At 40.2% G+C, this 23,096-nt stretch overlaps 1 protein-coding gene across 1 annotated transcript; it reads right to left on the bottom strand.

Moving 5' to 3' along the window:
- Positions 1-2,113: 2,113 nt before the first annotated feature.
- LOC125134210 (zinc finger protein 30 homolog) lies at positions 2,114-22,880 on the bottom strand. Its single transcript, XM_047793221.1, is given in 9 exon segments — positions 2,114-2,243; positions 2,246-2,348; positions 2,350-2,493; positions 2,495-3,534; positions 10,193-10,291; positions 12,772-12,898; positions 17,581-17,668; positions 18,870-18,894; positions 22,747-22,880. Coding segments are annotated over 7 exon segments (1,593 nt in total). The 5' UTR covers positions 17,590-17,668; positions 18,870-18,894; positions 22,747-22,880; the 3' UTR covers positions 2,114-2,172.
- Between the last annotated feature and the right edge of the window lie 216 nt (positions 22,881-23,096).

Consider the following 23,096-nt stretch of genomic DNA (forward strand, 5'->3'; position numbering starts at 1 on the left):
CCTCAGAATAAAGATGAAGCCAACTTTCATCCTTTCTGTGAAATAGCAGGGCTTCTACGAATTTTAAAGTCATTTTTCCACAGTAGCCCCATACGAATTCAATACAATTCATTGATCTTTTCTTTAACTGAATGAACCCTAATAAAAGTTAAAGCAAATACACTTTCTAAAGGAATGGTGCTACTTGGAAGCACTACAAGTTTGAACTTAATGTGATAGAACAGTGCAAAGTGAAAAAGAGCCTTTGGATCCTAAAACATCAAAAACAATCTGAGAAAACCACTCAGCTATAAACACAAGCAACATTTTATGAAGAAAAAAAAAAAAAGTCCAGTACGACTCAGGGTAGAAACAAGAACTCAGTATGTAAACCTCAGTGTGTTGGGAGCAGAAACACTTATATTGGGTTCTGTTTTATGCAGTAATACAACCCACTGAATATCACATCTTCCTAACCACAGCAAAGAAGTCCTGTGAGAAACTGAGATGTTACATTCTCTTCTTTCTTAGAACTAAGTGTTCAAAACCTCATGTGTACTTTACACTGAACACCATTTTAAATCTGTACTAGCCGCGATTCAGGTTCTCACAGCTCAATAGTGCTCAACATGTTACTAGCACCTACCTTATTAGACAATACAGTTCTATTTCATTATTTTCCACAAATAGTTGTAATTGCTTTTCTCAGTCACTCTTTAAAAATATGAAGTACTATGGGACAGGCACTACAACAGATGTATCAATAGATAACTAGATAAAATCTGGATCCTCAATCTTAATTCCCAAATACATTAGAGCACATTCAACATCCCGGTGTGTGAAACTTTAGCAATATCCGTAAGTTTTGATATGTAGCCATTTATAAAAATCATTCACTGCAAGCTGCTTAAAATTTCATACATATCTTTTAAAAGTTATGGAAAACTTCAAATACATGAAGAGAAAGTAGCAAAATGAACAAGCAAAAACCATGTACTCAAGACTCATCTTACCATAATTTTGCAAAGTTCCCAGCCAGGGATTGAACCCATGTCACAACAGCAACTCAAGCTGCTGCAGTAACACCACCAGGGTCCTTAACCCACTGTGCCACAAGAGGACTCCTTTTTTGCATGAGCATCTTAAAGGTAATTCCAGACATATCTTATGTGTATAAACTTCCTAATTTATCTCTAAGACACTTTTACATAAACACAATGTTATTACCACATCTAACAAGAACATAATTTCTTAAAATTATCCAATACTGTCAATAGTCCAATTTCCCCAACTGTCATAAAAGTCTTTTTAATTGGTTGACTTGCGATCTAAATAAGAACCACTCATTCACTGCATTTCATTGATACATCTCTTAGGACTCTTTTAATGTCTAAGAGTTCCACCTCCCTTTTTCAGTGCCATGTTATTGGTTGAGAAGCTGAGTCATTATTCTTGTAAATACACACTTTAGATTTTAGATTTGTCTGATTTTTGGTGTGTATCATGTAATTTGTTCTTCTGTTTCCCAAATTTTCTCTAAACTGGGATCTTGATCCTTAGATTCAGTACAAATTTTTGGCAATGGTATGTCTTATTATATCTTATTAGGAAGCATAAAACCTTTTGTCCTATTTTGATGAGATTAAAATTGATCAGTGGGTTCAGATGTTGTTAACCTGATCTATTCACTACGAAGTTCATATCCACCGTTCACCTAAGTGCCTTAAACTTCTACTGAGACTTGTGCTTAGATCCATTGTTTTACTATGTGTTGTAAAATTCTCTAAGAACTTTACCCTCATCAACTTCTAGTTGCCTTAAAATACAGTTTATACAGTAAATGCAGGGTAAATGACTTTTCTTTCCCTGTATTTATCATTTCCAAAATGAGATGGTGTGCTGGCAACCCCCAGAGGTATACTGTAGAGATGAAAGAATAGAGGTGGTAACAGGTAATCAAAAGCTTTTCCACATTCACTCCCCGAAGAGAGCTTCTTTCTGGGATGAATCCCCTAAAGTTGAACTGAGTTTGAATGGTGATGAATATATCTACATATTTATTAAACTTCTCTTTTAAATAAAACCTCTTATATTAATTGTGAACATGAAGCAAAAGTGATTCCTACATCCAAAACACTTTTTAGAATTTATTTTCTAATGCTCCTTAAGACAAATTTCACGTAGATGGCTTTCTCATAATTTAGTAACATTATGAACTCGCTGATGGTAAGTAAGGTGTGAATGTTGTCTAAATGCCTTCTTAATTCCTTACATTTGTATGGTTTCTCACCAGAATGAATTCTCTGATGTTGAATAAGTGATGAATGAAGTCGAAAGGCCTTTCCACATTCCTTACAGTCATAAGGTTTTCTCACCAGTATGAATACTCTGATGTTGAGTAAGTTGGGAGAGAAGTCTAAAAGTCTTTTCGCATTCCTTACACGTATAAGGTTTCTCACCAAAATGAATACTCTGATGTTGAGTAAGCTGTGAAAACAGTCTGAAGGCTTTCCCCACATTCCTTACAATCATAGGGTTTCTCTCCAATATGATACCCTGATGTGAAAATAAGTTCTGAGTAACGACGAAAGAACTTCTTGACATTCCTTACATTCATAAGGTTCTCACCAGTATGAATTCTCTGATGGAGAGTTAGGTGATAGGCACGACTAAAGGTCTTCCCACATTCCTTGCAATCATAGGGTTTCTCCCCAGTGTGAATTCTCTGATGAAGAGTAAGTTGCTGCCGCACTCTGAAGGCCTTTCCACATTCTTTACAGTCATAGGGTTTCTCGCCAGTGTGAAGTTTGTGATGTACTCTCAGGCCTGTACTACACAGAAAAGCCTGTCCACATTCCTTGCATTCATAGCACTTCTCAGCAATATTAAGTCTTTGATGTCGAGTAAGGTGTGCATATTGTCGAAAGGTCTTCCCACATTCCTTACATTCATAGGGTTTCTCACCAGTATGAATCCTTTGATGGAGATTAAGTTGTCCTCGGACTCTAAAAGCCTTCCCACATTCCTTACACACATAGGGCTTCTCACCAATATGAATTCTCTGATGTACACGAAGATCTGCACCACACGTAAATATCTTTCCACATCTTTTACATTCAAGGAGTTTGTCAGAAGCATGAATTCTCTGATGTCGACTAAGGTGGGCACACTGTCTAAAGGCTTTTCCACAGTCTTTACATTCATAGGGTTTCTCACCAGTATGAATTCTCTGATGGAAAGTAAGTTGTTGGCGAACTCTAAAAGCCTTCCCACAATCCCCACATTCATAGGGTTTCTCTCTATTGTGAATTCTCTGATACAGAGGAAGAGATGTACGTTTTCTGTTCTTGGTCATTTTTTCAGAGGTGGTTTTTTTCACTTGCCTGAAATATGCCTCTTGTCCCTCAAAATTTTTATATCCACAATCTTTCCTAAAAAAGGAGTCTTCAAGTCCACAACTTCTAATTCTTTCCATTATCTCCCACTGAGATAAATTCATTTCACAAATATCCTTTACTTGAAATAACTTTCTAGTGTCATATCTGGATTCCAAATCTGAAAGAAAACAAGATAAACACACACTATTTTCTTATTCTAGAAAAAGTAAACAAAGAAGCAAATAACTTCATAATAGGAGGAAAAAAAAAAAAAAGCCCAGTAGAAGTAAACATGCTAGGAGGGGAGCAACCTTCTAAAATAATCATGTAATTTGAAAAAAGCCAAGAGAAGTAAAGAAAATGATGTGGAAACAGATAAAGTCTGAGATCTTCACCTAAACTTTTTAATGATTTCTCTTTTTTTAAAATAAGAATAAAGTACAAACGCCTTACTATGAATAATATGGCCTTTGTTTACCAAGAGATTTCATCTCAAACCACTGCTCTCTTTGCACCCTTTATCTCTGCCACACTTGCCTCCTTTCAGATCCTAGAATGTGTTACAATCTTTCCATTTCTTAGAGCTTTTTACTGGCAATTAAATCTCTTGGGAAAACTGACTTCGTCTCCACATTTTGGGTTCTTTTCATTCTTTAAGGGCTCATGATAAAAATCAGAAAAATGGAGCTCCCATTGTGGCTCAATGGTAACGAATCTGACAAGTATCCACGAGGACCTGGGTTTGATCTCTGGCCTTGCTCAGTGGGTGAAGTATGTGGCATTGCCGTGAGCCACGGTGTAGGTCACAGACACGGCTCAAATCCTGCCTTTTTTTTTTTTTTTTTTGCTATTTTTTGGGCCGCTCCTGAGGTATATGGAGGTTCCCAGGCTAGGGGTCTAATCGGAGCTTAGCCCCTGGCCTACACCAGAGCCACAGCAACACAGGATCCTAGCCGCGTCTGCAATCTACACCACAGTTCACGGCAACGCCGGATCGTTAACCCGCTCAGCAAGGGCATGGACCGAACCCTCAACCTCATGGTTCCTAGTCGGATTCGCTAACCACTGCGCCACGACGGGAACTCCAAGTGCTGCATTTCTGTGGCTGTGGCATAGGCTGGCAACTACAGTTCCAATTCGACCCATAGCCTGGGAACCTCCATATGCCGTGGGTGCAGAACTAAAAGATAAAGAGACACACAAAAAAAATCAGAAAAACTATCTGTGCTGACTTCACCTAATTTTTATCCTTTATTTTCTATCTCAGTAACTTGTTCCTTGCTTAAAACTTTTTTCAATTTTGTTGTTATATATTCATTAATTATACCAGGGTTTTTTTTTTTTTCTTTTTTCTTTTTTCTTTTTGAGCCACACCCACAGCATGCGGAAGTTCATGGGCCAGGGACTGAATCTTAGCCACAGCTGCGGTAACACTGGATCCTTAACCCACTGCGCCAGGCAGGGATCAAAACTGTGCTGCTACAGAGACACCACTGGATCCTTAATCCTCTGTGACACAGCAGGAACTCCAATTTTCTCATTTTTTAATTCTCTTTGTTGTCTTACCTTAAACCTCCCCAAGGGCAGAAACGATCTTTCACTTATCACTGAATAACAAACATATAGCACACAGTAACTATTAATTATTACATTTCTATAATTAGTAAATAGTAAAAATGTGTATGTTGCCTTGCCCCTAATCTTACACAGTATTATTCTTTTTTTGTCACTTCCTATAGAGAAACAAAGGCACATCTAATCAATCTCAATCAAATACATAAATGGAAAATTTTCTCTACACCTGATTATCCCTCCAACTGCCTCTCTACTTTCACATGCAAATATCTTCAATTCAGCTCATTCTCTACTCTGCATAGTTGTGAGTGAACTTCACTTGCACAACCAAGGTTATGAAAGGTTCCACTTATTTATCATTTATGTTTATATAACTACACACATATATTACAAATACTCAACCTGTTTTGTTTCTTTATGCCCTTTCCTATATTCATCCTAAAGTCTGCATAAGCCAATGCCAATTGTGTGCTCCAAGAAAGTATATTATTGATTTTTCAGCAATAACAACAGGTTTATAAAACAGTAACATGCTAATAAAATTCTGAACAAGGACAGATGTTTTCTCAAATGTATATTTTCTCAATATTGTTGCTAAGAGTTCAAAATTTTTCAAAAAGAAAAAGGTGTTTAAAAAACCATCTACAACACAGCAACATTATCTTTAATATGCCCAAACTGGAAAGAATCCAATTGTTCATCAACAGAACAATGACAAGGTAAATTAAGATGTATGCTTACAAACACAGTAACAACAACGAATTATAAGAGTATGAATTGTACAGCAATGAGAATGAATAATGTGCAAGTACACACAACATGGATAATTCTCACAAGCATAATGATGAGCAAAGTCAGACAAAATATATATTATTCCATTTTTTCAAGAGCAGTAAAATTAATCTGTGGACTTGCTAAAAGTCAGGCTAGTAGTTAACTTTGATAGCAAAGAATGACTGGAAAAAAGTTAAGAGGGAGCTTCTGATATCCCTAGTAAAAGCTCTGTTTCTGAAACCGTGTGATTAGATGGCTGTTATCACTTTGTGAAAATTCGGTAAGCTGCATATTATGATTTTTCCATTTTTGGTACCTATTTTTATTTCAATAAATTTACTTTTTCTCCCCCTCTTTTTGGCTGCACTTGCAGCCTATGGAAGCTCCCTGGCCAGGGGCTGAATCTGAGCCACAGCTGTGGCAACACCAGATCCTTAACCCTCTGTGCCAGGCTGGGTATTGAACCTGCCCTGCCAGAGAGTCAATGTCAGATACTTAACCTACTTTGCCACAGCAGGAACCCCTCAATAGTTACTTTATGATTTTTTAAATTAATTAATTATTTTTTTTAGGGCTGCACCTGCAGCATATGAAGTTCCCAGGCTAGGGGTTTGAATCGGAACTGCAGCTGCAGGCCTATGCCACAGCAACACCAGATCCAAACTGCATCTGTATCCTATGCTGCAGCTCACAGCAATGCCAGATCCTTAACCCACTGAGCAAGGCCAGGGATCAAATCCACATCCCCAAGGATATTAGTCGGGTTCTTAACCTACTGAGCCACAATGGGAAGTCAATAAGTTTCCCTTAAAAAGGATATACTAAAAAGATGTTAAAAGGCAACAATGAGGTGGGTTATTTGTGAGCAGAGACAAATGAGTGCACAGAAAATACTACTATGAAATCTGTGTGTCTTTTTCCCTCCTTCCATATCCCCTCCATCTCTCTCCCTTTTTCTGACCCTTACTTCTCTTTTGCCCTCTCTTTCCCTCTCCCCCTCCCCCACCTATCTGCCTGTCTCTATCTCCCTATTCAAGAAAGCAATATAAAATTATGGCAATTTTGTAAAAAATTTTGGGAAAAAAAGTTTAAGGCTTCATTATGACAAATAAGATATAAATGACATGTAAATGAACAATAACTAAGTAACAGCAGGAGTAAATAAGTAGACAGCTTAAAAGGTATAACTGTTACTAAAATGGTAATTTCAAAGGATTTACTTGCAAAATACAATTAAAAACCATTGATCTAAAGGAAAGTTGTAGTCAAAATCAAAACTGAAAGCCCAGTTGTAAGAATAATGAGAACGTGTGCACAGCATAAAAGCCCATATAAACCAGTATAAGAAATGTTAAACAATGGAAACAGTAATGCAATAAAGGAAGTGAGCAGACAGTGCACAAAATAAATAAAAGTATAAAAAAACTTAGGGCAAAATGTTCATATTCACTCATAAAAAACAAAGTAGAAGTAGTTACAAACTTATAAAATCTGAAGGTTTTAACTTAAAGAACAAACATAACATTCCAGTGTGGATACAGTGAACCTGAGATTCTCTTATATGACTTCCTCCCCTAAGTGACATGCCGGATTAAGATCTTGGCATGCTGAACATTCCTATCTAGGAGACTATACTACAGTTGACCCTTGAACATGGGGGTTAGAAGGGCCAATATCTCCCACTATTGAAAATCTGTGTATAACTTTACAGTGGGCCCTACATACCCATAGTTCTGTAACCAAAGATTCAAACAACCTCAAATCATGTAGCACCGTTGTATATATTTATTTTTTAAAACCCATGGATGGCAGTTTCCCTTGTGGTGCAGTGGAAATGATCCGACTAGGAACCATGAGGTTGCAGGTTTGATCCCTGGCCTTGCTCAGTGAGTTAAGGATCCAGTGTTGCCCGTGAGCTGTGGTGTAGGTCGCAGATGCGGCTTGGATCCCATGTTGCCGTGGCTCTGGTGTAGGCTGGCAGCTATAGCTCCGATTAGACCCCTAGCCTGGGAACCTCCATATGCAGCTGGAGAGGCCCAAGAAATGGCAAAAAGACAAAAAAAATAAAAAAATAAAAATAAGGAGCAAATTACCTGGTCACAATGTTAATTTGTTTCCTGAGATATGATGTCTTCAATATCTTGTGCTGATTTAAGATGATATGGATACAGAATATTTATGACAGAGGCAGTTTTAGTCACATTAACACCAGAGGTTATGTATCAAGAGATCTGCAAATGTTAAAACCCTACAACCACATAATTGTACTTCTAAAAATCAAAATTGATCAAGTATTGAATAATTCATACTTTATTCCAAATAATCCTCACATTCTGCCGATAACTTTCCTGCTAATTTCATCAAGGAATCAGAGCAATTGAAAGAAAAATGTTCTTCTCCCCTTCAACACATTATCCAACCAACCTGTCTCCATATTCTCCTCATATGCATCGATTTTCCTTCGTAAGTTGGCTGACTCCTACTCATTTATTGAAAGTCATGGCTTACAAAATTATCCTCTCTCTCCATCAATTTTTATTTTTCTCTTTGAAATCATTCCCTTTAGTTTACAAACACATTCTAATACCTCACATCCTAAAATACTTTACCCTGTCTCCCATGTATCTGATTTTATGGCAAAATTCCTCCAAAAAGAATCATATACATTTATTTTCACCACTGCCTGACCTCACCTTTTCCTTTCCTTTTATCTCCTGATAACTTTAAAACAAAATTTTATTACAAAGCATTTCTAACATACACAAAGTAGAATAGTAAGAATATAGTAGGGCCATGTATCTACGAACCAACTTCAACAACCATCAACCAAGCCCAATAGTGGCCCATGCAGACCTTAATTCATTCTCCTCACTTTTTTTTTGAAGTAAATCTCATATATTAATTTCTGTAATTCGCCTCAAAGATTTATCTCTAAAAGGCTTTAAAAAATCATAATACCATTATCCAAACCTGAAAAACTGAACAGTAATTAAGAACATCAAAAATCAGCGCTCACACTTCCACCTATCTCACACATTAAATTTAAACTTAAAAAATAAATGACCCAAACCAAGTTCATAATGTACAAGTAGTTGACATATCCTTCAGGTCTAAACCTATAGGTTCTCCTGCTATCTTCCGATTTCCCTTCAATTTATTTGTTGAAGAACTGGTTTTGACCCTATAGCATTTCTCATATTCTGAATTTTGCTGACTCTATGTCCCTCTGTCTTCCTCAAATAAACTTCCCCAAACAGGATGGCTTTAGAAGTTCCATCATACTTAGGCCCACCTCATGGCGATATGACATCCTTTGATTAGAAGAAATATAGTGCCTGATTGTCTATTTCTGTGATGTTATCAGCATTGATGTTCAGGGCCTAAATCCAGTAGCTCACTATGGGTTCTAAAAGGGTGCTATCCTCTCATTCTTCATTTATTCACTGAGTAATTTTATTAAGAAAAACATCCCTCCATCTACTACCTATTGCTACAGTTCTTACAAGGAAGGCAGGGTAAATGCTTCTTTTCCTCTAAATGTACGCGTTCTTTTCATTTCATTTCTTTCTTTTTTTTATTTTTATCTTTTTAGGGCCACACCCATGGCATATGGAGATTCCCAGGCTAGGGTCAAATCAGAGCTGTAGCCACCGGCACACACCACAGCAATGCCAGATCCAAGCTGTATCTTCCACCTACGCCACAGCTCATGGCAATGCTGGATCCTTAACCCACTAAGTGAGGCCAGGGATTGAACCGGCATCCCCATGGATGCTAGTCAGCTTCATTTCCACTGAGCCACGAAGTGACCTCCTAAATTTATGCTTTCTAAATAAGTTATTTCTCTAGTAGTTTCCAATGATGAACAATCTGTATCATTAACAATTTATAAAATTAAGCATATTTTATATGTTGCAGTATACTGCTGTTATGTACACAGATGCTCAAATGATTCCATCTTTGACAACGTGAAGAGCCTCTTCCAGTTGGTTTCTCTTCTCTGACCGCCCTATCTAAAATTACCTCACTCACACCTCATAATTCTCTATATTCTTATCCTATTCACTTTCCTTCAAAATACTTAATCACTTCACAATACAATATTTAGCAATCCATTTGTGTATTTGTTTATTACATGATTTCCCTACTACAACGTGAACTCCATGAAGAGAAGGCAGTGAAGAGGTATATACAAAAAGACAAAAGATAAGCCAGAAAGGAATGAGATGCAAAGTACAAGGAAATGTTAGTCACTGGGGGAGAAAGCTCTCCCCCACCGAAATGAGAAGGAAATAGGAGAGTGAACAAAGAAGTAGTAAGTGGAAGGATAGATGAAATGCCTTTGGTGGTTCATGCTGAGATCTAAGTTTTCTTCCCAGGTGTCAGGTCCTTCCTTCATAATCAACATCTAAGGGGTGTGTTTCCTTCCCAGCCAGCAGGGATATGCCCTGCCATGAACAGCTTGTCTCATCCTGATTGGCACTTACCTAGGCTCCATCTTCTTTTCTCATCCCTCACAACCATCCAGGGTTCTTTCCCTTGCTCTAGCAGAGTAATTACATCTGGCTTAGAAATGGAACAGCCTCCTTGAAAAAAACATAATGGAACATAATTTAGAAAGGATATACTTGGCCAAGCCTTCAGAACAAAGAAGAGTAAGGGAACTGAAAAACATTCATATTAGAATTATTTTAGGATCACAAGGAATCACAAGAACAGAGAAGTAGGAATATTGCCTTATTTTTTTTTTTTTCTTTTTCGGCCTCACCTGCAGCATAGGGAAATTCCCGGGCCAGGGATCGAATCCAAGCTGGAGCTGTGACCCATGCCACAGCTGCAGCAAACACCAGAACCTTAACCCACTGTCCCAGGTGGGGGATCACATCAGCACCTCCACAGAGACAAGTCAGATCGTGGACCCACTACCCCACAACAGGAACTCCATTATTACCTTATTTTAATTGTCAACTCATACAGGCTCTATCTCTTTTTTTTTTTTTTTTTGGTCTTTTTGCTATTTCTTGGGCTGCTTCCTGCGGCATATGGAGGTTCCCAGGCTAGGGGGTCGAATCGGAGCTGCAGCCACCGGCCTACGCCAGAGCCACAGCAACGCGGGATCCAAGCCGAGTCTGCAACTTACACCACAGCTCACGGCAACACTGGATCCTTAAACCACTGAGCAAGGCCAGAGACCGAACCCGCAACCTCATGGTTCCTAGTCAGATTTGTTAACCACTGCGCCACGACGGGAACTCCCCAGGATCTATCTCTTAAGAAAGTAATCACTGAGAGCACTGGTTTCAAATTATGCCTCTGTCACCTGAGTCACCACAGCCTCAGTTTTCTCAGTTGGAAAAACAGTAATATATACCCATAGGTAAGTAATAATATGCAATAACGTATAAAATAAATACTCATAGGATTGTTGTGAGGTTTGACTTAAAAGTTCTTGAATGAGTGGCTAGTACATTATGTTTATAAAGTGCTATTTTTTGCTTTTTATGTCTTTTTGTCTTTTCTAGGGCTGTATCTGCAGCATATGGAGGTTCCCAGGCTAGGGGCTGAATCAGAACTACAGCTGCCGGCCTATACCACAGCCACAGCAACTCAGGATCTGAGCTACGTCTTCAACCTACACCACAGCTCACAGCAACGCCAGATCCTTAACCACTAAGAAAGGCCAGGGATCGAACCCGAAACCTCATGGTTCCTAGCTGGATTCGTTAACCACTGAGCCATGATGGGAACTCTATTTTTGCTTTTTAAACATATTTTACTAAGAGGAAAATATTTAGTTTCTTGCCAATATATTCATCCAATGTTAGAAGCAACGTTCATAAATTTTGAACTTTTAATCATAAATTAATTAAAAGACAATATATTTGTCATAGTAAACTGAATGTGTCCACTTGAGTTTTCTTTTTTTTTTCTTTTTCTGTCTTTTTAGGGCTGCATGTGAGGCATATGGAGGTTCCCAGGCTAGGGGTCGAATCAGAGCTGTAGCCGCTGGCCTAAGCCACAGCCACAGCCAACATCAGATCCGAGCCACATCTACAACCTACACCACAACTCACGGCAACGCTGAGTCCTTAACCCTTAAGCAAGGCCAGGGATCAAACCTGGGTCCTTATGGATGCTAGCCAGATGTACTTCCACTAAGCCACACCGGGAACTCCTCCACTTGAGTTTTAACTATTGATTTAACCCACTGAATAAGCTTTTTCAACAGGTATGTAGAGCCAGATACCTCTGTCTTCTTACTCACATTTCTGGTAAGTTGATGGATAACAGACCATATACAGCAGTAGGAAAATAGTTTTCAGTGAAAATGGTTTTGCTGGGAGTTCTCTGATGGCCTAGTGAGTTGAGGCTCATACGTTCTCACCACTGGGGCTAGGGTTTTTGCTATGTGGTATAGGTTCGATCCCTGGCCCAGGAACTTCCACGTCCCGCCTGCGTGGCAAAAAAAGAAAAAAGAAAAAAAGAGAGAGAGAACCTAAAATAAACATTGCAACTCTTGCTTAAAAAAAAAAAAAAAAAAGGTAAGAAGAAAATGGTTTTGGAGGAGTTCCCGTCGTGACGCAGTGGTTAATGAATCTGACTAGGAACCATGAGGTTGTGGGTTCGATCCCTGGCCTTGCTCAGTTGGTTAAGGATCCGGCATTGCTGTGAGCTGTGGTGTAGGTCGCAGACGCAGCTCGGATCCCGCATTGCTGTGGCTCTGGCATAGGCCAGCGGCTACAGCTCCCATTCGACCCCTAGCCTGGGAACCCCCACATGCCGAGGGTGCGGCCCTAGAAAAAGCAAAAAAAAAAAAAAAAAAAGAAGAAAAATGGTTTTGCTCTCAGTGTCTAAGAATTATATCCAACTATCAAAGAGAAGCAATTAGAAAAAAGGCGAAGGAAAATGTAAAGGTCACTGAATTACAGGGGAAGCTAAAGGGCTGTTTAATAGCTGGAGGTGCCTCTTCACAAACTACAGAGCAGATATGCAGCTAGTTTTCAGAAAGAGAGCCCTGAAATTCAGTCATGTGAGTTTCTCAATTATTTGACACAGATAAACTTACCCAGTGACACCAAGTTGCTATAGTTCTCTAAGATCACATCTCTGTACAGATTCCTCTGATTTGAGTTCAGGCATTCCCACTCTTCCTGAGAAAAGTCTACAGTCACATCTCTGAACATCACCAAATCCTGAAACGACAAACCCATGTATTATTTGTCAAGTTTATTTCTGTAAAGGGCCACATGCCACCTATTGTCTCTACTTGTACTTCCTTCCCACTTTTTTTTTATAAACAATTCTTTCAAAAAGTAATTAACTGATAGGTTCTACAAAAACAGACCATGGGTTGAATCTGATTTATAAGCTATGATTTGCTTACCACTGCTATACACAAAACTTCCTATATACTATGGGATACCTAATTTTACTTATTTCCAGATATGGTCAGGTAATTACTTCAGAGTTTCATTAAATCATAGCAATATTTTCTTAGATCAGTCTCCCAAGGCAAAATAAAAGTAAAAATAAACACATGGGACTGGAGTTGGCACTGTGGCACAACAGGATCAGCATTATCTCTGGAGTGCTGGGATGCAGGTTTGATCCCTGGAGTGGCACAGTAGGTTAAGGATCCAGTGTTGTTGCAACTGCAGCATAGGTCACAGCTGCAACTCAGATTCAATCCCTGGCCAAGAACTCCATGTGTCGTGGGGTGGCCAAAAGAGAAAAAAGAGAAAGGAGGAGTTCCCGTTGTGGCGCAGTGGTTAACGAATCCGACTAGGAACCATGAGGTTGCGGGTTCGGTCCCTGCCCTTGCTCAGTGGGTTAATGATCCGGCGTTGCCGTGAGCTGTGGTGTAGGTCACGGACGAGGCTCAGATCTGGCGTGGCTATGGCTCTGGCGTAGGTCGGTGGCTACAGCTCCGATTCGACCCCTAGCCTGGGAACCTCCATATGCCGAGGGAGCGGCCCAAGAAATAGCAACAACAACAACAACAACAAAAAAGACAAAAGACAAAAAAAAAAGAAAAAAGAGAAAGGAAAAACAAACAAACAAAAACAAATGGGACTTTTGCACAGTAAAGGAAACCATCAATCTTTTGTTGATGGGCACAAAAAGAAACAAAACAAAAAGGGATTAATATCCAAAGTATAAAAACAGCTCATACAACTCAATACCAAAAAACAAAAAACCCAATTAAAAAATGGGCAGAAGATCTTAATAGACATTTTTCCAAATGGCCAAGAGGGACATGAAAAGATGCTCAACATCAGTAATTATTAGAGAAAGCTAATCGAAACCACAATGAGATATCACCTCATACAGGTCAGAATGGCCATCATCAAAAAGTCTACAAATAAATGCTGGAAAGGATATGGAGAAAAGGGAACCTTCCTACACTGTTGGTGATAATGTGAACTGGTGCAGCCATTATGTAAAACAGACTGGAGGCTCCTTAAAACACTAAAATAGAGGAGTTTCCACTGTGGCTCAGCAACGTTAAGAACCTGACTAGGTATCCATGAGGATATAGGTTCGATCCCTGGGGATCTCAATGGGTTAAAGATCTGGTGTTGCTGCAAGCTGCAGCATAGGTTGCAGATGTGGCTCTGATCCCCATGTTGCCATGGTGTAGGCCAGCAGCTGCAGCTCTGATTTGACCCCTAGCCTGTGAACTTCCACATGGCAGGGATATGGCCCTAAGACAGACCAAAAAACAAAAACAAAAACAAAAACAAAACCAAACCTAAAAAAGTAAATACAGAGCTACCAGAGTTCCCATTGTGGCTCAGTGGTCAACGAATCCGACTAGGAACCATGAGGTTGCGGGTTCGATCCCTGGCCTTGCTCAGTGGGTTAAGGATTCAGCGTTGCTGTGAGCTGCGATGTAGGTTGCAGAGGTGGCTCGGATCCCGCATTGCTGTGGCTCTGGCATAGGCCGGTGGCTACAGCTCCAATTAGACCCCTAGCCTGGGAACCTCCATATGCCGCAGGAGTAACCCCAGAAAAGGCAAAAAGACAAAAAAAAATTAAAAAATAAAAAAAAATAGAGCTACCATATGATCCAAGAATCCTACTCCTGGATATATATCTGTAGAAAATGAAAACTTGAAAATTTGAAAAGATACATGCATCCCAATGTTCATAGAGCTCTATTTGTAATAGCCTAGACATGGAAACAACTCAAGCTCAAATCTTCAGAAGACTGGCTTAAGAAGATATGGTATACGGAGTCCCCGTCATGGTGCAGCAGAAACGAATCTCACTAGGAGCCATGAGGTTGCAGATTGGATCCCAGGCCTCATTCAGTGGGTTAAGGATCTGGCATTGCTGTGAGCTGTGGTATAGGTTGCAAATGCGGCTCGGATCTGGCATTGCTGTGGCTGTGGCGTAGGCCGGTAGCTGTAGCTCCGATTTGACCCCTAGCCTGGGATTTTTGATATGCTGTGGGTGTGGCCCTAAAAAGACAGAAAAGAAAAAGAATTTCACCATTGAAATAGTGGCCATAAGAATACTGCCTGCAACAAGCTTAAAAAATTTCTCAATAAATGTGATTTACTCTAATCACTTTTCCTTTAAGGATTATATAAAAAAAAAAATAATGGAATTTTTTGTCCAAATGAACCATAAAATCTCTTTTTTTTTTTTGCCATTCCTATAGTATGTGGAAGATCCTGGGCTAGGGATTGAACCCGCACCACAGCCACAACCTGAGCCACAGCTGTGGCAATGCCAAATACTTAGCCCACTGTGCCACAAAGGAACTTCCAAAATCTCTATTTTTAAAAAACACAGTTTGCATAAAACTAAAGAATTTCTTCCAAACTATCAATATATATTTCATCACTATCTATATCATTAGCATTTCCCCTTATAACAAATCCTTTATTAATTTTTTTTTTCTTTTTTGCTTTTTAGGTCCACACCCACAGCATATGGAAGTTCCCAGGCTAGTGGTTGAATTGGGGCTACTGCTGCTGGCCTACAGTAACGTGGGATCCCAGCCTCATCTGCAACCTACAGCTTACAGCAATGCTGGATCCTTAACCCACTGAGTGAGGCCATGGATCGAACATGCATCCTCATGGATACTAGTCCGATTCCCTTCTGCTGCGCCATGACAGGAACTCCCCTTTATTGAATATCTTAAATTTACTAAAAATTAGTCCATTTTATAGATATGTTGGACTTAGTGATTTTATTTAGAAATTTCTATACTTTTATTTTTATTTATTTATTTTTGTCTTTTTTTTTTTTCCCGCCATTTCTAGGGCTGCTCCCACGGCACATGGAGGTTCCCAGGCTGGGGTCAAATTCGAGCCGCGTCTGCAACCTACACCACAGCTGAAGGCAATGCCAGATCCTTAACCCACTGAGCAAGGGCAGGGACCAAACCCGCAACCTCATGGTTCCTAGTCGGATTCGCTAACCACTGCACCACGACGGGAACTCCCCATAGAAATTTCTATACTTTTAAAAATATTAAATTATATTTACAATTTAGGTTACATGAAATTTCTAAAGCTGTAATGTCCAGTATGCTATCTTAGACACATGTGGTTACTGAGCACATGAACTGTAGTTAGTAACAAATTTAGATATGCCATAATAAAATACACACCACATATTGAAGACTTTAGAAAGAAAAAATAATGTAAAATACTTTAATAATTTTTGAATTAGTTACACTTTGAAATAATGATATTTTGGCTATACTGGGTTAAATAAAATATTAAAATTAATTGCATATTTCTTTTTACATTTAAAATGTGACTACTAAAAAGTTTATGTATGTGCCTTGCATATTATTCTAACTTTTTATTTTTTAGTGACATATGGAGGTTCCCAGGCCAGGGCTGAATCACAGCTGCAGCTGCCTACTACAGCCACAGCCATGCCAGATCTCAGCTGTGTCTGCCACCTACACCACAGCTCACAGCAACACCAGATCCTTAACCCACTGAGAGGCCAGGGATAGAACCCACATCTTCATGGATACCAGTCGGGCTCTTAATCCACTGAGCAACAATGGGAACACCTATTATTCTAACTTAGAAAAAAAAATTATCATTCTAGGGTGTTCTCCTATGACGCAGCCAGTCAAGGATCCAGCATGGTCACTGCGCCAGCACCAGTTGCTGCTGTGGTACAGGTTTGATCCCTGGCCTGGGACATTCCATATGCCACAGGGGTGACCAAAAAAAATTACTATTCTATACTTTTAATGAAATTGATATAAGGTCTCATGTGCTAAGAAGGATAAATTTTATACTTTTTTTGTGGCTTTTTAGGGCTATACCGGCAGCACATGGAGGTTCCCAGGCTAGGGGTTGAATCAGAGCTACAGCTGCCGGCCTACACCACAGCCACAGCAACCTAGGATCTGAGCCGTGTCTGCGGGCTACACCACAGCTCACAACAACGCTGGACCTTAACCCACTGAGCAAGGCCAGGGATCAAACCTGTGTCCTCATGGATGCTGGTCAGATTTGTTAACCGCTGAGCCACGACAGGAACTCTGTAATTTTATACTTTTAATATTGGATAGTGTTGCTCTAAAGTGTTCTCTAGTTCTGAGAGTCTCATATCAGCTGTCTCCCTCTAGGGACTTCATTTCTGCTCTGGACAAAGACTGAACACACAGGAGACACTGAGTAATGTGGTCAGCTCAAACATGGACCTGGATGGAGAAGAGTGGGTACCACAGGAAGGGCTAGGCTGTCTGGCTCCATCCTTGACTAGAACGGGAGCAGCTAGGACGAAGTTGTTGGATAGGGGTCTTTTAGGAAGTCTCAGGGTAACTAATGAGGATGTTCCCATAACCTGAAAAAAATTACAGCATTTCAAATAGAGAGAAATATCAACTTACATGAGCCATGATTTCAGAGTTGCCAAGAACTGGTTAATTTTTCCCAAGAGTCATTTACTGCAGAAGCAGAGTCCACAGAAGTCAAGAGCTGGGGGAAGAGTTTGAAGCCATAAGAACAAAATCGCCTCAGCTCCCCAATTTTAAAAACTCACACAACTTCTCCAATTCTAATATGCCATACCCCTCCACCCCCACAACATACAGACACATTATGAAAGCTAAGAGGTAGTTTGGACAAATATATGCCCTCCCCAAATCACAGGAAAATCATTGTACAAGGACAGACCTAGAGCAGACTCTCCTGCATGGAAGCACACAGCCAGACATTCCAGCAGAAGAGACTCTAGTTAGTCCCCCACCCCAGGGAGGCTGATCTGGATCTGAGAATACGCAGTCCAGATCCATCTACCCTCATGCCAACCTTCCCAGCTGCTAAGTGGCTACCCCATCTAAACCAGAACTTCCTTCTGAGATACAGGAATCTGGCTTGCCTCCCTAACCCTAAGACAAAAAGAATACAGACTAGAAATTCCCAAGCCTTGCTACCCATTGGAATCACCAGCAGATTTTTAAAATATTCTGATGGCCTGACTCCCATCACTCAAACATTCTCATTTAATTAATATAGAGTATAGCCTGGGAATCAGGATTTTTAAACCTTTAAACCTTTCCCAGGTGATCATAATGAGCAAGTTTGGCCATCAAACTCTGCAGGCATCAGAATCAGCTGGAAAGCCTATTAAAGTATGGTCTGCAGGGCCCCATTCCTAACGCGCTTGGCATTACTAGGTCTAGGGTTGGGCTTGAGAATTTGTATTTCAAAAAAGTTGATATTGATGCTGCTGGTCCAAATGCCACAATTTGAGAACTACTTGCACAGACCATGCCCGGCAGTCTTTATAATGGCAAAGCTATACCTGCACACTGGGAGCCCTTCCATCAAGCTACCTTTCCCAGAATCCTCAGAGCTCAACGTTCCTATTATGAATCCTCAATACAGGAGTTCCCTTCATGACTCAGCGGTAACAAATCTAACTAAGATCCATAAGGACGCAGGTTCGATACCTGGCTTCGCTCAGTGGGTTAAAGGATCTGGCATTGCCCTGAGCTGTAGTGTAGGTCGAAGACAGGGCCAGGATCCCGAGTTGCTGTGGCTGTGGTGCAGGCCAGCAGCTGTAGTTCCAATTCGACCCCTAGCCTGGGAACCTCCATATGCTGCACTTGCGGCCCTAAAAAGCAGAGGAAAAAAAAAAAAGAATCATCAATACTGCTTACATGATCTCACTTACCAACACAATTCTCTTGGTATCCAGGCTGGGGAAAAATAAATTTGAGAAAACCTGAGTACAAATAATTCTCTAGAGGAGTTCCCGTCGTGGCACAGTGGTTAACGAATCCGACTAGTAACCATGAGGTTGCGGGTTCGGTCCCTGCCCTTGCTCAGTGGGTTAAGGATCCGGCGATGCCGTGAGCTGTGGTGTAGGTTGCAGGTGCGGCTCGGATCCCACGTTGCTGTGGCTCTGGCGTAGGCTGGTGGCTGCAGCTCCGATTCAACCCCTAGCCTGCGAACCTCCATATGCTGCGGGAGTGGACCAAGAAATAGCAACAACAACAACAACAAAAAAGACAAAAGACAAATAAATAAATAAATAAATAAAATAATTCTCTAGAAAGTAGAAATAGCCAACTAGTTAAAACTCACTAAAGCTCCTGGCTACCCAGCCTTCTGCCCAGAGAACCCCTTCCTGGGGTTAAAGCTGCTCTTCCCAGGGAACAGTGTTGTCTCCTCTGCCCTTCTTGTGGGCCCCATGGTGTGATGCTGTGTCTGTGTATTTTATACAAAGATACTTGGCCTTTCCCTCTGTACACTACATTTGACCACAGATTAAGCCAGTACAAACAAGAAAAACATCACTAGCAAATAAGGAGTCGCATTTAAAGGAACTGGACTAGAGGATTTTGAAAATTGATAATATCTCATATTTCTAAGGCTGTGGGGAAATGGAAAGAATGAGATGATATGTGGGAAATGGTTATAATGGGACAAAAATGACAGAAGGAAGCTAAATATCTTTCAATGAGGTTAAATAAATTATGCATTCACACAACAGAAAACTAAACACCCACTGAATATAAAGGGAAAACTCTTATTTGATGTCATAGAAAGATGCTAAAGAAGATGTCATAGACGTTGCTGGAAGAAGAAAAGTTAGAAAATAGTATTGTAGTGTGATTCTATTTTTGGCAGGAAAACTACATCCATATGCATATATATTTAGATGCATGTGCATAAAACAGTCTGTGAATGGACTTGGAAGACAATGTTGTTACCTCCACTGGATGGTATCCCAGGTGATCTTTATTTTGTTCTTCTCTAGAGTCTCTTAATCGTTTTAATCAAAAATTTTAAAATACATATCTCTTATACCTGGACATACATTAAAAACAGCTCTACAAGGTTTATCACAAAAGCCCCAACAATTCCATCCCTGGTACTTTCCCACCCCCATCTTTCAAGTCTACAGGCAACAATTTTTACCTCTTTCAGATGTTTCTTTTGGTATTTAAACACCATAGATTCAAATAACATGCTAATATTGCTACTTCTGAATTTTCAGCTTTAGCCATTATCTGTTGACTTCCTACTATGGAACAGTGGAGTTTTATCTATCTTGTATCCACCCAACATATACATGGTTGCATCTCCCTAGCCTTCTAATATGGTTTTGTTCTATTTCAGGGTAAATGGATATTTAGTTTCTATTATTATGACCATGTAAGTACCATTACCAACTGAGCTATGTTGTATAATTAGACTGAGTTCCTTGCCTAAGTCCTCTTCTCTGAGGTTAAATAATTTTTTTCTGATTTCTTAAATCTTTTTTTTTTTTTTGGCTTTTTTAGGGCCGTACCTGTGGCATATGGAGGTTCCCAGACTAAGGGGTTGAAACAGAGCTACAGCTGCCGGCCTACTCCACAGCCACATCTGTGACCTACACCACAGCTCATGGCAATGCCGGATCCTTAACCCACTGAGCAAGGCCAGGGATCGAACCCACATCTTCATGGATCCTAGTTGGGACGGGAACTCCCCTCCCCAAAAAAAGATTAGACTATTTAACCCATTAAAATGAAATAGACACATCAACAGATGGAGAGAATCTCTAAATATTTCAATTCTGAAATTTTAAAATTTTGGATTAAGTTTCTCAAATTAATTACTATCTACATCTTAAGAATTATAAATATTTGTAAGATTTCTCAAACCAAAAGGGGATCACTGGGATTTCACCTTTCTCTATACTTTCATGAGGGTACTACAACAACCCATGACAGTACTGAATTCCTCTCGAAAACTAGCAACTAGAGGACTTCCTGTGTGGCTCACAACATAACTACTCAGTGTTGCTTCTAAGAACTAGAGACCAACCTTGGTTTAAAATTTTCAATTAATGTTATACTATTCTGAAATAAAACCATATACAAAACCACAAATGCTTATAAAAATATTTAGTGGGAGTTCCCGTCGTGGTGCAGTGGTTAATGAACCTAAGAGCCATGAGGTTTCGGGTTCGGTCCCTGGCCTTGCTCAGTGGGTTAGGGATCCAGTGTTGCCGTGAGCTGTGGTGTAGGTTGCAGACGCAGCTCAGATCCCATGTGGCTGTGGCGTAGGCTGGCAGCTACAGCTCCGATTCGACCCCTAGCCTGGGAACCTCCATATGCCGTGGGAGCGGTGCTAGAAAAAGCAAAAAAAGAAAAAAAAATTGGGGGAAGAATATGCTCTAAATAGTGATTATTTCTGGATATTGGGGCTGTAGAGAATTTTAATTTTCTTCTCCTTTAGGTTCTTTAGTTAGTAAATATTTCACAAGCTTGCATTAAGTCCATCATCAGAAGTGGGTTTTTTGTTGTTGTTATTCCCATTAATTTTTTAATGATTTGGGAAGATGGTGTACCTCATAGTCATCAACTAAAGTGTGATTAAATCAGCCTGCAGGAGTTCCTGCTGTGGCTCTGCGAAAGTGAGCCTGACTAGCATCCATGAAGATGCAGGTTCGATCCCTAGCCTTGCTCAGGATCCCTCATTGCTGTAAGCTGTAGTGTAAGCCTCAGGCGGGGCTCGGATTCTGCACTGCTGTGGCTGTGGGGTAGGCGGGCAGCTGTAGCTCTAATTCGACCCCTAGCCTGGGAGCCTCCACATGCCACAAGTGTGGCCCTAAAAAGACAAAAAAAAAAAAAAGCCTACAAAAGTGGTAACAACAGGGAAATCAAAGTGACTAAAAAAAAATAATTCTTTCCCCTTATTGAATATTGTATTTCTTTTTTTTTGGCCACTCCTCGGGCATACGCATGTTCGTGAGCCAGGGATCAGAATGGAGTCATAGTTGCAACACAAGCAGCAGCTGCTGCAACTTGGGATACTTAACCCACTATGTGGGTCCAGGGATTGAGCCTGCATCCCAGCACTCCCAAGACTCCTCTGATACCAGCACAGTGGGAACTCCTTGAATACTGTGTTTCATTAACACCCAGAAATCCTTCTGTAAAGGATCACATGCAATAAAGAGACAAAGCAGAAAAAAAATGCTTATTTCACAGCAGTGGCACAGTATTTTTTTTTTTTTTGCTTTTTTGGGGCCATACTCACAGCATATGGAGGTTTCCAGGCAAGGGGTCGAATGGGAGCTACAGCAACCAGGCCTATACCACAGCCAGAACAACGAAGTATGAGAGCTTTGTCTTCGACCTACACCACAGCTCACCCCAACACCGGATCCTTAACCCACTGAGTGAAACCAAGGATACAACCGGCAATGTCATGATTACTAATTGGATTCGATTCCCCTAAGCCACAACGTGAACTCAAGCTCAGTAATTTGAGTTAACCCCTCCCACACCCTAATGAATAACCAATTATTAAATCCTTGGCAAAAGATCTCATTAATCCTTACCTGAGTGTCCAGGATACATATGTAACCTAACGGTTTCTTAAAAATTTTTATTCAGAACAATAAACACATCCTATTATATTATATATGTAGTTTTTCTTATAACTGTTTATAAACAATCTTTTATTAGCGCATAACATTCCATTAGATGGATGAGTGAGTTACATAACCATTTGCATATTGCTAAATAGTAATTTTTCTTTTTTATTGGCCTCACCGGTAGCATATGGACGATCCCAGGGTCTTAACTAGGTTGCTGTAGAGGCGCGGTGCTGTCCCTGGCCTGGGGCGGTGGGTTAAGGATCCAGCGTGGCCCCAGCTGTGGCTCGGATTCAATCCTTCGCCAGAGAACTTCCACATGTGCCAGCGCCGCCATTTAAAAGGAAAATGCAAACAAAAACATAAACTTCCAACAGGGCTCTTTCCATCCTTAGGATCCTTAGGAAAAACTGCTCTCAGAGCAACTGCGTGCCTAGCACAAGGTTAACTGTACAACTGCATTAAGTGGGCACCAGAAAAGGGGCATCTATACATCAGGCCCCTGCCTCTAACTGGGTACAGAAATCC

This window comes from Phacochoerus africanus, chromosome 8 (assembly GCF_016906955.1).
Source record: "Phacochoerus africanus isolate WHEZ1 chromosome 8, ROS_Pafr_v1, whole genome shotgun sequence".
NCBI classification, from domain to species: Eukaryota; Metazoa; Chordata; class Mammalia; order Artiodactyla; family Suidae; genus Phacochoerus; species Phacochoerus africanus.